The sequence below is a fragment of the Coregonus lavaretus genome, assembly GCF_964263955.1.
Source record: "Coregonus lavaretus genome assembly, chromosome: 22".
Taxonomy (NCBI): domain Eukaryota; kingdom Metazoa; phylum Chordata; class Actinopteri; order Salmoniformes; family Salmonidae; genus Coregonus; species Coregonus lavaretus.
The window spans coordinates 20,438,937-20,452,357 of NC_140009.1; the positions used below are offsets into that span (position 1 = coordinate 20,438,937).

At 43.3% G+C, this 13,421-nt stretch overlaps 1 protein-coding gene across 1 annotated transcript in view; it reads left to right on the plus strand.

Moving 5' to 3' along the window:
- The window catches only part of LOC311149637 (intermediate filament family orphan 2-like), a gene marked incomplete at both ends in the record, with an annotated part of 30,617 nt that extends 27,238 nt beyond the window's left edge, over positions 1-3,379 (plus strand). Inside the window, 6 exons of the mRNA XM_084186830.1 lie at positions 828-1,013; positions 1,213-1,376; positions 1,863-2,067; positions 2,616-2,714; positions 2,856-2,992; positions 3,274-3,379. Of these exons, the coding sequence (XP_084042956.1) occupies positions 828-1,013; positions 1,213-1,376; positions 1,863-2,067; positions 2,616-2,714; positions 2,856-2,992; positions 3,274-3,379 (897 nt within the window). The remainder of the gene's footprint in view (positions 1-827; positions 1,014-1,212; positions 1,377-1,862; positions 2,068-2,615; positions 2,715-2,855; positions 2,993-3,273) is intronic.
- Between the last annotated feature and the right edge of the window lie 10,042 nt (positions 3,380-13,421).

A 13,421-nucleotide genomic window follows, 5' to 3' on the forward strand; every position in this document is an offset into this window, starting at 1 on the left:
AAATTGTGTGGACTGGTTGAACTTACTGTAAGTTGTTTTAATACAACTTTTTGACACTTTATGTATATTTTTTAATTACACCCATTTATTACCACCCACCCAACGTACATTTAGTTATCCATCCATCCACCCACCTCTTCTGTAACTGATGCATGCTGCCACTCTCAGCTGTAGGTGATATGTACAGCCTGGCAGTCAGAATGCTCACCACACATTTTTATCATACTTCACATAGACACCCTCCCTTGAACACTGAGGCCAAGAAATTCCTTTGGAATTGGTGGGAGCTAAATTAGCTGCACACACAAACAGAAAGGCAGACAGACAGATGAACGGTTGGTGGGCGGACAAATGGACGGACGGACAGACAGACAGACAGAGGCCGAGTAGCAGTGAGATGAGAAACCCTTATGGCTCACCTCACACAGCCTCCCCCTGTTCTTTGAGGCCCTGTGGTTTTGGCCAGCTTTCTAATGAACACTCCACACTCTCCTAGTCTGTGGTCTGGAGTAGCTACGCTCACAGATTAGCCAAAACCCACCCAGACTGTTGTTTCACACGCAATGACTGTTGGCCCTTCCCAGTGACTTCTGAACCCTTTTAAGTTCATTTGTTTATTGTCAAACAATGGCACCTTTTAAGTGCCTTTTCAGTTAGTTTATTACTTTTAAAGTGCAAGTCATGGCCTTCAAATTAGATTTAACTACGTAATAGGAAAATGTTGCCTCAGAAAACGATACTCTCTTTCTGACAGTATTAGGCAAATGTAAGCGTTGACTTCAGCTCATGGATATTATCTGACTGTGACAATCAACTCCATCCTTTAGGAAATGTCAGAATTGGACACTGCGATCCAGGAGAAGGCCATGAAGGTGGACATGGATATCTGCAGACGCATTGACATCACGGCCAAGCTATGTGATGTGGCCCATCAACGCAACTCCGAAGACATGAGCAAGATGTTCAACATGAGTCCCCACATGAGCCCCTCCAGAGCACCCCCAGAGAGCAAGGTAAATAGATATGTTTGCTTATGTACGGTACAGTGTCAAACGCCAGTATATTGGGCCATTCCATATGAAGAAGGAATAAAGATGTCCATGAAATTCTGTATTTTACACACACACACTCTCACTCCCCTTCACACACATGTAGTAGGTGCTATGAATGAGTTCACACACAGCTGACTAGTGTGTGGTGTGTTTGTCACAGGGCGCTGCTGCTGCGTCGTGCAGGAGGAAAGAACGTAAGGCTGTGTGTGAGGAGAGGAGTCCTGAGATGGAAGCTGAGTCTGGGGGTGGAGAGGAGGAGGAGAAGGAGCAGGTCGTAGGGTCACTCAACATCACAGACGAGATGAAACGCATGCTCAACCAGTTGTGAGTGGCCCAACCTTTGACCTGTGTTATGTAACTTCCTGTTTTGCCTAAATTGCTAATGAGTGCTGGATATTTTATCTTTGCCGTTGACCCGGAACATGTCGATTTTGACCTGGTTTAGTTCAAGGACTAAGGTCAATATGTTATCCAACTAACTGTGTGGTTTGAGCCATACAGTATGATTCTGTGAATTATATCCCCACCATAGTGTCTCGTTAGATAGCATCTCCTAGTCAGTTTCATGTGTCCTTTGTTACTGTGTCATGTTTTCATCTGTCTGTCAGTCACTGTCTGTCTGTTTGTTTTCTCTCTCTTCCCTGTCCTCTTCATTTGGCAACCCTTTTTAAATGTGCATGCCTTTCGGTTTGGTTTCCCCCTTCTCTTTTTGTCCTCTCTCTTTTCTCCCCTCCCTTTCCACCTTCATGTCTCCTCTCTTTTTCTCTGTCCCTCCCTCTCCCCACTTCTCCATCCCTCTCTTGTATGCAGAACTTGCTCAGATGATAATTCCTTTGTCACCAGGAGGGAAACGTTTGACTTTGATGACGACTGTGACAGCCTGGCTTGGGAGGAGAATGGGGAGACACTGCTCCTCTGGGAGGACTTCGCCAACTACAACACCCCCTGTGCTGCAGCCAGCGCTACTGCAGGCGCCTGTGCTGCAGCAGAAGGACAGGGGCAGGGCCCTGGGCAGGTTAGTGCTCCCCCTACTGCTCATCCAAAAGCAGTGTCTGGGAACTTTAACTAAAAATGTCTGTTGATGATTTAATCACCTCATGCCCTTGCGCTGTAAAGCCTTTATTCTGAGTGGCCTCAGAGAATGTAAAGGAAATATGTCAATACAACTGTGTAATTATTTATTTGAATTTATTTTATTGTTTATTGTCTAATTGTGTGTTGTTTAACTGTGTGTTCGACCGATGTTAATCTACCTTATCTATCCATCTACATTCTACAACTGTACGAATGTTAACTGTATGAAAGTGCTTATTGTAGATAGCACTAGTCTCCAAGCTGCAAAAAGATGGCGCTGTACTGGATGACCTCTGTTTTGCAAGCTCCGACCCAACTTTGATATTTTGTTTGATTATTGCATTGTTGAGTTTTGAGTTTGCAAGAAAGGCATTTCACTGTACTTGTGCATGTGACATTAAAACTTGAAACTTGCAAAGTAAAGTCTACTACTGTATTTTGAATGTTGCTACAGTACACACTTTAAATGGGTCTGTTGTGGATTGTTAGGCCTCTCAGGATGGCAGTCTGGGCAGCCTGATCGACGAGACCGAGATGCTTTTCCAGAACCGAGAGAAGGAGTACCAGGAGACCATGGGGCAAATAGAGGTGAGAGATGAAGAGAACAGAGGTCACAGTTAATGTAGTGTGACTCACTCTCCTGTGTGTTAGTCATTCATTGTTATTAATGTTTGGCTACAGTCCCATCTTTATCCCTCAACCTCTGCTTCTCCTTTCAATCCCCCCCAGTATGAGTTGGCTACAGCTAAGAGTGATATGAACCGTCACCTACAGGAGTACATGGAGATGTGTTCTATGAAGAGAGGCCTGGATGTGCAGATGGAGACTTGCAGAAGACTCATCAAGGGTTCAGGGGGCAACGGCAGGTCAGACACACCTCTTTCTCCACATATGATGAGAAACAATGTAATTTCAATGCAATTGGCCATTTTTCCATTTGATGCCGAAACGTCAACATTAATCAGTCTCATTGTTGTTTTTTGTACAAAAAAATGGATTTACCATCAGACATTGTTAGTTGTTTCACCTTACATGTTATCAAGCACTAGTCTAGTAAAGTCATTCTGGACTTGCTCTGTCAATACAGTAGGCCTAATCATACAGAGGATATGACTGACATCTTCCTTATTTCCCTCCTCTGATACAGGAAGTCTCCATCATTCAGCTCGGTGGCGAGCAGCGACTCAGGGAACAGTGATGAGATCCAGGAGGAGCTGGAGAAGGACGGAGAGGCAGTAGGAGGGGTCAGCTGATAACTGAACCCTGACCCTTGACCCTCCGGCCCCTCCCTCCACCACCTGATCCGGAGGAGATGATGGAGGAAATGCTGTGATCCCCTCTCCTTCAGCAGGTTTCCAGTTGATCTAGGAGGAGTCCTGTGGACTCAATGTAAACTATTGGTGCTTCACCGTTTATTACCCATACAGGAATGAACTTGTATTCCTCAACAAGGTGCAGTTTTGGTTCTTCCTCACTGCTTCTCACTGGCCTACCACTGACTAGTGTTCACCCCTACTCAACACGAGTATCTCCACACACACTCAATTTACTGTACACCTATGGTCATTTAACTGTGTATTCACCCCAGTATTCATCCTAACCATGTTAAGATACAGAAATCCGGACATATTCAGCCAGTGGTCTATCAAAGTGGTCCATATGATATATTTCAGAATAAGTGTTGGCAGGGAAATTGCATTTCATGTACTAGACACAAGAGGTCAGGCTTCACACACTGAAGTCAGATTCGGATGCACTCTGAGATTGCCTTACTGTAGATGCCATTGCTTATGCGCATACAAGGAAGGCCCGGAGTGCCTTTGCAGATACTGTAAAAGTCAGTAAATGTGTCCTATTTCCCCCATATCTGGACACAGCCATCACAGGAGGGGTAAAACTGAGTTTAAGTACTGTACTATGCAATAAGCAAGCCTTATTTTTCTGGACTAACCTCCATTACTTTTTTTGCTGGCCAGTTATGATTAGTCTATTAATCTGACAGCCTAGAAGACTTGGGGGCAGATATACTAAGCATTTGCACTACCTATCATTTTCAGAAGACAATCAAAGAAAACAGAGACCTAAATACAAAGCTAAAAACTAAACCACAACACTGTCTTCATTTACTCTCATTCTTTCTCTTAACATTTCTTTACCTTTTTCCTAAATGTTTATGTTCAAATCTCTCTAAAACGAGCAGGTGAAAACATTGTACCAGTGCCAACGTTTAGTACATCTGGCCTCAACATGGTGTCACTCAGTATTTTCAGAGGGTAAATATGAACAGACATGGTAATTTAAATAATACCCATGTGCCTACTGATATACTAGCCTGGTCTCAGATCTGTTTGTGCTCTTTAGCCAACTCCTATGGTTGGTTTGGCATGATAACAACCATAGGAGTTGGCAAAACAGCTCAAACAGATCTGGGACCAGGCTACTGATACAGTGGGGAGAACAAGTATTTGATACACTGCCGATTTTGCAGGTTTTCCTACTTACAAAGCATGTAGAGGTCTGTCATTTTTATCATAGGTACACTTCAACTGTGAGAGATGGAATCTAAAACAAAAATCCAGAAAATCACATTGTATGATTTTTAAGTAATTCATTTGCATTTTATTGCATGACATAAGTATTTGATACATCAGAAAAGCAGAACTTAATATTTGGTACAGAAACCTTTGTTTGCAATTACAGAGATCATACGTTTCCTGTAGTTCTTGACCAGGTTTGCACACACTGCAGCAGGGATTTTGGCCCACTCCTCCATACAGACCTTCTCCATATCCTTCAGGTTTCGGGGCTGTCCCTGGGCACTTTCAGCTCCCTCCAAAGATTTTCTATTGGGTTCAGGTCTGGAGACTGGCTAGGCCACTCCAGGACCTTGAGATGCTTCTTATGGAGCCACTCCTCAGTTGCCCTGGCTGTGTGTTTCGGGTCGTTGTCATGCTGGAAGACCCAGCCACGACCCATCTTCAATGCTCTTACTGAGGGAAGGAGGTTGTTGGCCAAGATCTTGCGATACATGGCCCCATCCATCCTCCCCTCAATACGGTGCAGTCGTCCTGTCCCCTTTGCAGAAAAGCATCCCCAAAGAATGATGTTTCCACCTCCATGCTTCACGGTTGGGATGGTGTTCTTGAGGTTGTACTCATCCTTCTTCTTCCTCCAAACACGGCGAGTGGAGTTTAGACAAAAAAGCTCTATTTTTTCTCATCAGACCACATGACCTTCTCCCATTCCTCCTCTGGATCATCCAGATGGTCATTGGCAAACTTCAGACGGGCCTGGACATGCGCTGGCTTGAGCAGGGGGACCTTGCGTGCGCTGCAGGATTTTAATCCATGACGGCGTAGTGTGTTATTAATGGTTTTCTTTGAGACTGTGGTCCCAGTTCTCTTCAGGTCATTGACCAGGTCCTGTCGTGTAGTTCTGGGCTGATCCCTCACCTTCCTCATGATCATTGATGCCCCACGAGTTGAGATCTTTTTTTTTTTTCTTTTTTTTTATTTCACCTTTATTTAACCAGGTAAACCAGTTGAGAACAAGTTCTCATTTACAACTGCGACCTGGCCAAGATAAAGCAAAGCAGTGCGATAAAAACAACAACACAGAGTTACATATGGGGTAAAACAAAACAAAGTCAAAAATACAACAGAAATACATATAATATACAGTGTGTGCAAATTTAGCAAGTTATGGAGGTAAGGCAATAAAATAGGCTATAGTGCAAAATAATTACAATTGATATTAACACTGGAATGATAGATGTGCAAGAGATGATGTGCAAATAGAGATACTGGGGTACAAATGAGCAAAATAAATAACAATATAGGGATGAGGTAGTTGGGCGGGCTAATTTCAGATGGGCTGTGTACAGGTGCAGTGATCGGTAAGGTGCTCTGACAACTGATGCTTAAAGTTAGTGAGGGAGATAAGTGTCTCCAGCTTCAGAGATTTTTGCAATTTGTTCCAGTCATCGGCAGCAGAGAACTGGAAGGAATTGCGGCCAAAGGAGGTGTTGGCTTTGGGGATGACCAGTGAGATATACCCGCTGGAGCGCAGACTACGGGTGGGTGTTGCTATGGTGACCAATGAGCTAAGATAAGGCGGGGATTTGCCTAGCAGTGATTTATAGATGGCCTGGAGCCAGTGGGTTTGGCGACGAATATGTAGTGAGGACCAGCCAACAAGAGCGTACAGGTCACAGTGGTGGGTATTATATGGGGCTTTGGAGACAAAACGGATGGCACTGTGATAGACTACATCCAATTTGCTGAGTAGAGTGTTGGAGGCTATTTTGTAAATGACATCGCCGAAGTCAAGGATCGGTAGGATAGTCAGTTTTACGAGGGCATGTTTGGCAGCATGAGTGAAGGAGGCTTTGTTGCGAAATAGGAAACCGATTCTAGATTTAACTTTGGATTGGAGATTCTTAATGTGAGTCTGGAAGGAGAGTTTACAGTCTAACCAGACACCTAGATATTTGTAGTTGTCCACATACTCTAGGTCAGACCCGTCGAGAGTAGTGATTCTAGTCGGGTGGGCGGGTGCCAGCAGCGTTCGATTGAAAAGCATGCATTTAGTTTTACTAGTGTTTAAGAGCAGTTGGAGGCTACTGAAGGAGTGTTGTATGGAATTGAAGCTCGTTTGGAGGTTTGTTAACACAGGGTCCAATGAAGGGCCAGATGTATACAAAATGGTGTCGTCTGCGTAGAGGTGGATCTGAGAGTCACCAGCAGCAAGAGCGACGTCATTGATATACACAGAGAAAAGAGTCGGCCCAAGAATTGAACCCTGTGGCACCCCCATAGAGACTGCCATAGGTCCAGACAACAGGCCCTCCGATTTGACACACTGAACTCTATCTGAGAAGTAGTTGGTGAACCAGGCGAGGCAGTCATTTGAGAAACCAAGGCTATTTAGTCTGCCAATAAGAATGCGGTGGTTGACAGAGTCGAAAGCCTTGGCCAGGTCAATGAAAACGGCTGCACAGTACTGTCTATTATCGATCGCGGTTATAATATCGTTTAAGACATTGAGCGTGGCTGAAGTGCACCCATGACCAGCTCGGAAACCGGATTGCATAGCGGAGAAGGTACGGTGGGATTCGAAATGGTCGGTGATCTGTTTGTTGACTTGGCTTTCAAAAACTTTTGAAAGGCAGGGCAGGATGGATATGGGTCTGTAACAGTTTGGATCTAGAGTGTCACCCCCTTTGAAGAGAGGGATGACCGCGGCAGCTTTCCAATCTCTGGGGATCTCAGACGTTACGAAAGAGAGGTTGAACAGGCTAGTAATAGGGGTTGCGACAATTTCGGCGGCTAGTTTTAGAAAGAAAGGGTCCAGATTGTCTAGCCCAGATGATTTGTAGGGGTCCAGATTTTGCAGCTCTTTTAGAACATCAGCTGTCTGGATTTGTGTGAAGGAGAAGCGGGGGGGGCATGGGCAAGTTGCAGCGGAGGGTGCAGAGCTGGTGGCCGGGGTAGTGGTAGCCAGGTGGAAAGCATGGCCAGCCGTAGCAAAATGCTTGTTGAAATTCTCGATTATTGTAGATTTATCGGTGGTGATAGTGTTTCCTAGCCTCAGTGCAGTGGGCAGCTGGGAGGAAGTGCTCTTATTTTCCATGGACTTTACAGTGTCCCAAAACTTTTTGGAGTTAGTGCTACAGGATGCAAATTTCTGTTTGAAAAAGTTAGCCTTTGCTTTCCTAACTGCTTGTGTATATTGGTTCCTAACTTCCCTGAAAAGTTGCATATCGCGGGGGCTATTTGATGCTAATGCAGTACGCCACAGGATGTTTTTGTGCTGGTCAAGGGCAGTCAAGTCTGAGGAGAACCAGGGGCTATATCTGTTCTTAGTTCTATATTTTTTGAATGGGGCATGTCTATTTAAGATTGAGAGGAAATTACTTTTAAAGAACAACCAGGCATCCTCTACTGACGGAATGAGATCTATATCCATCCAGGATACCTGGGCCAGGTCAATTAGGAAGGCCTGCTCGCTGAAGTGTTTTTGGGAGCGTTTGACAGTGATGAGGGGTGGTCGTTTGACCGCGGACCCGTTACGGACGCAGGCAATAAGGCAGTGATCGCTGAGATCCTGGTTGAAGACAGCGGAGGTGTATTTAGAGGGTAAGTTAGTCAGGATGATATCTATGAGGGTACCCATGTTTACGGATTTAGGGTTGTACCTGGTAGGTTCGTTGATAATTTGTGTGAGATTGAGGGCATCTAGTTTAGATTGTAGAATGGCCGGGGTGTTAAGCATATCCCAATTTAGGTCACCAAGCAGTACGAACTCTGAGGATAGATGGGGGGCAATCAATTCACATATGGTGTCCAGGGCACAGCTGGGGGCTGAGGGGGGTCTGTAGCAAGCGGCAACAGTGAGAGACTTATTTCTGGAAAGGTGGATTTTTAGAAGTAGGAGCTCAAACTGTTTGGGCACAGACCTGGATAGTATGATAGAGCTCTGCAGGCTATCTCTACAGTAGATTGCAACTCCACCCCCTTTGGCAGTTCTATCTAGACGGAAAATGTTATAGTTGGGGATGGAAATTTCAGAATTTTTGGTGGCCTTCCTAAGCCAGGATTCAGACACTGCTAGAACATCAGGGTTGGCGGAGTGTGCTAACGCAGTGAATAACTCAAACTTAGGAAGGAGGCTTCTGATATTTATGTGCAGAAAACCAAGACTTTTACGGTTACAGAAGTCAACAAATGATAGCTCCTGGGGAATAGGAGTGATACTGGGGGCTGCAGGGGTTAGCCTCTACATCACCAGAGGAACAGAGGAGGACTAGAATAAGGATACGACTAAAGGCTTTAAGAACTGGTCTTCTAGTGCGTTGGGTACATAGAATAAAGGGGGCAGTTCTCCGGGCGTTGTAGAAAAGATTCAGGGCATTATGTACAGAAAAGGATATGGAAGGATATGAGTACAGTTCAGGTAACCCTAAGCGTTGGGTAACAATGAAAGAGATAGCGTCATTGGAGGCATCGATTGAGCCGGTCTTGGCGTGTATGGGGGGTGGAACAAAGGAACTATATGAGGTAGTTTGAGAGGGACTAGGGGTTCTACAGTGAAATTGTATAATAAGAACTAACCCAAACAGCAATAGGCAAGGCATAATTGACATGGGAGAGAGGCATAAAGCAGTCACAGGTGTTATTAGAGAGAGCTAAGACACAACTGGGGCTCCATCTTGCATGGAGCCCCAGACCGAGGGTGATTGACCGTCATCTTGAACTTCTTCCATTTTCTAATAATTGCGCCAACAGTTGTTGCCTTCTCACCAAGCTGCTTGCCTATTGTCCTGTAGCCCATCCCAGCCTTGTGCAGGTCTACAAATTTATCCCTGATGTTCTTACACAGCTCTCTGGTCTTGGCCATTGTGGAGAGGTTGGAGTCTGTTTGATTGAGTGTGTGGACAGGTGTCTTTTATACAGGTAACGAGTTCAAACAGGTGCAGTTAATACAGGTAATGAGTGGAGAACAGGAGGGCTTCTTAAAGAAAAACTAACAGGTCTGTGAGAGCCGGAATTCTTACTGGTTGGTAGGTGATCAAATACTTATGTCATGCAATAAAATGCAAATTAATTACTTAAAAATCATACAATGTGATTTTCTGGATTTTTGTTTTAGATTCCGTCTCTCACAGTTTAAGTGTACCTATGATAAAAATTACAGACTTCTACATGCTTTGTAAGTAGGAAAACCTGCAAAATTGGCAGTGTATCAAATACTTGTTCTCCCCACTGTATGTACGCTGGACTCAGAATTAATATGAATTGCCTTATTACGTTTGTTCTATTTTTGTTAAATGCTACTTTAGCACTAACATTTATTATTTATGATACACACAGCCTGTTATTGATGTTTGTCTAGATTTCAGTATCGTTTGTATGCTCTCCAAAAAATAAAAAATAAAGAGCGATTTTGAATCATAAAAAAGGATAATCATGTTTTAATTGTTCATGATTTTTGACATTACTATTTGAATATATCTGTTAGTTTCTTTGGGAAAAGTCATGGCTGCCAGGGATTTGCTGGCTGCAAGTTTCGTATTTGTATTTTATGTGCAGAATGCAGCTGAATGCTGATGCTTGCAAATGTACTGTATGACAACCATATATTGAATAAAATGTAATTTAATAAAAAGATTGCTCTTTATTTTAACATTCTCTCTTGGGGCAGATAGCAAATTGATAGCCTACTGTGTAAGATTTCAATTTGTGCTTTTCTTTGCTTGATGACAAATATAATTCAGCTGAATTACTAGAATGTTGCAACACATTTCAGACCGTTACATTCACCACTGTGTGAAATGAGGTATTAGATATTAGACAGAAAATATATATAGTAAAGACCAAAGCTATATAATTAATAAATGCAATGATATTTAATGAGTGTATAATTAGACTTCCTCTACAAGGTCTTGCTGAAGGACTTTTTGAAACAGTTGATTGCTGAAAACATCCTCACAAACAGGGAGTGCTTCTGTAGTGGAGACATGGCCGTTTCTGGTGCCATGTTGGGTGTTAGAGACAGGAGAGAGGGTTGACATGAGCATGATTTTGTGTCCGTCAAACATTTTCCCACCAACTTTTCTATTCACTGTAATGATGGAGGCATAGGTAGTGGAATTGTATAAAAGCCCAATAACCTTTTTTATAAACTATTTACACTATGTATTTAAACATAACCCTAGAGCAGAGGGGTCTTAATGTATGGACTTATTTATGTAATAGTCATCCTCGTGGGGAAATCTTAGCCTGGTCCTGTACTGCCTCTGAGGCCTGGCTGTTTTTCTTGTTGCTCTTCTTGGACCGCTAATTGTTACCACAAAAAAATACAATGTTAATGGATAATATTGTTAGTACATTTCTTGAATATTTCTACACTTCACATGGCTGCTCAATGATAACTTAGACATATATCTCGTCTACTTTAGAGTTTATCTTGAACATCTTTGACTTTCTGGTCAGCCAGGAGAACTGGCATAGCTGTTTCTCAACAGCAGACTCAGTGGGGAGAACAGACGTCACCTCTCTGACATGGATGTTGCCTTCATCTTGAGATATTCCTTGCTTTCCTGTGGGCTCTATCGCAATTGAGGGATCAGAAAACTGGGAGAAGTTGTCCATAATTTGTTGGGCCATGGCCTTTGTGAACAGATTCACAGCATTGTCGTAGACCTGTGGGGAGTTGTTAGAGACCAAAAAGCCTCCACAAGAAATGCTGCTTGAGCTTTTCTGGCCAGAGACACCAGTTGGAGGTTTTTGAGGCTTCCTAATCTTCCCCCCAGGAAACTTTGGATGACAAACGTGAGCAACAACCTCTTCTCTGCCTCCTCAGTAAAGGCATGAATAGGTTCAGAGGAAAAAAGCTTCCCTGATTGTTTTTTACTCATGGAAAATGTTGATAAGACAGTGTCTGACTCTTGACACTTTTCCCAGCTGCCACCGATTCCATAATAAATAGTTGTAATTAAGTTTATCATCAAGTTCATGGGACATAGACCAAACCTTCCTCTGGGCGATCAATAGGAACTATTGTTGTTTTTATGAGCATGGCCTTATTTCTATTACAGCATATTGGATGACTGTCATTCATATTCCATTCACCCAGTTCAACATAACATCAATAGGTTTAGGCTACTACATGATACTCAAATTGTACCTATACCTATCATGAGGTTGCTACAACCTGGCCTATGAATGAACATTTACAACGGTAGGTGCACACAAGTCGAGAGAAAAATTTGAGGTGGCAAACAGTGACACATGGATAGACAGTGACACATTCAATACCGCCTTGCGCACTCTTGCCTGCATCTAGCTGATCTAGGGTGTAATCATTAGTCCAACAGTTGCAAACGAGAGTTTCTATTGGACAAATTCAGGTATGTTTATCCCCGTTTCGTTCTGTTTGCTTCCGTTTAAGAAAAGTCTTTCAACAGAATCGGCGGAATAAATACACCCCTGATCACGTTAACACAGTTCACTTTCATAGCAGCCACATACAAACAGCTCGTTGTATTCCTTCTCGCATCTACACGCTCTCCTCCTCTCACCTTTTCCCTTCGCTTGTGGACTTCAATGCACAACACATCAGCTGACTGTGACCAGGGGAAAAACCTTTCCAAGCCAAACCTTCATAACATAACTGCTAACCGCTACACACAGCCTACATCGTTGTCACCATATTAGCTAAAGTAATGTCATAGTCAACATAACTAATAGAACTAACGAGTTAGTAAACCCACTACAATCATGCAGTAACATTAGTGTACAGTCAGTAAGCAGTTTAGCTGTTACACCGACGGGCCCAGTGGCAATAAATTAGTACAACCAAAAGCCTTGACTTGACTTGGAAGAGTTCCAGTGTTGGATAGTCACAGCCAGCTAGCTAACATAGCATCCCTCTGTTTGAGCCAGGTGTTTGAGTAGGCTTAACTAGCTAGCTGCATTAGCTAGCTAAGTAAGTGAAAGTGGAAAAAAATGAGTAAATATTGCTAGCTCTCTCTCTGCTCCTTCATTTTTGAAGAAATTAATTTGTTAAAAACTGTTCAACTCTTGTCTTTCTCTCTCTTTGAGTCAACTACGCACCACATTTTATGCACTGCAGTGCTAGCTAGCTGTAGCTTATGCTTTCAGTACTAGATTAATTCTCTGATCCTTTGATTGGGTGGACAAAATGTCAGTTCATGCTGCAAGAGCTCTGATAGGTTGGAGGACGTCCTCCGGAAGTTGTCATAATTACTGTGTAAGTCTATGGAAGGGGGTGAGAAGCATGAGCCTCCTAGGTTTTGTATTGAAGTCAATGTACCCAGAGGAGGACGGATGCTAGCTGTCCTCCGGCTACACCATGGTGCTACCCTACAGAGTGCTTTTGAGGCTACTGTAGACCTTTGTGTGTGTTTTAATCAATTATTTGGTGTCGTGAATATATTTAGTATAGTTTTCTCTAAAAAGCATAACTTTTCAAATGTTTCACTATTTAAAAAGGCAATTGAGGCCGATACGTAAAGCTTATTAAAGAGCAGTGATACTATCAAGAGCAGTGTGCGGGTTTCTTCTTTTTTTCTCGCTATAAAAATTTTTATGAAATTCACTGAGGATGGTCCTCCCCTTTCTCCTCTGAGGAGCCTCAACTGTGTCAGACTTACACAGATAAATCTGTTGCCGTGAGAGGCCTCACTGAGGTCACAGCTCAGATAAATGTACAAACTTAAAAGCTGCCACTCTACGTTGTGAAATGAGACTATCCATCGCTTCTGGGATGTTC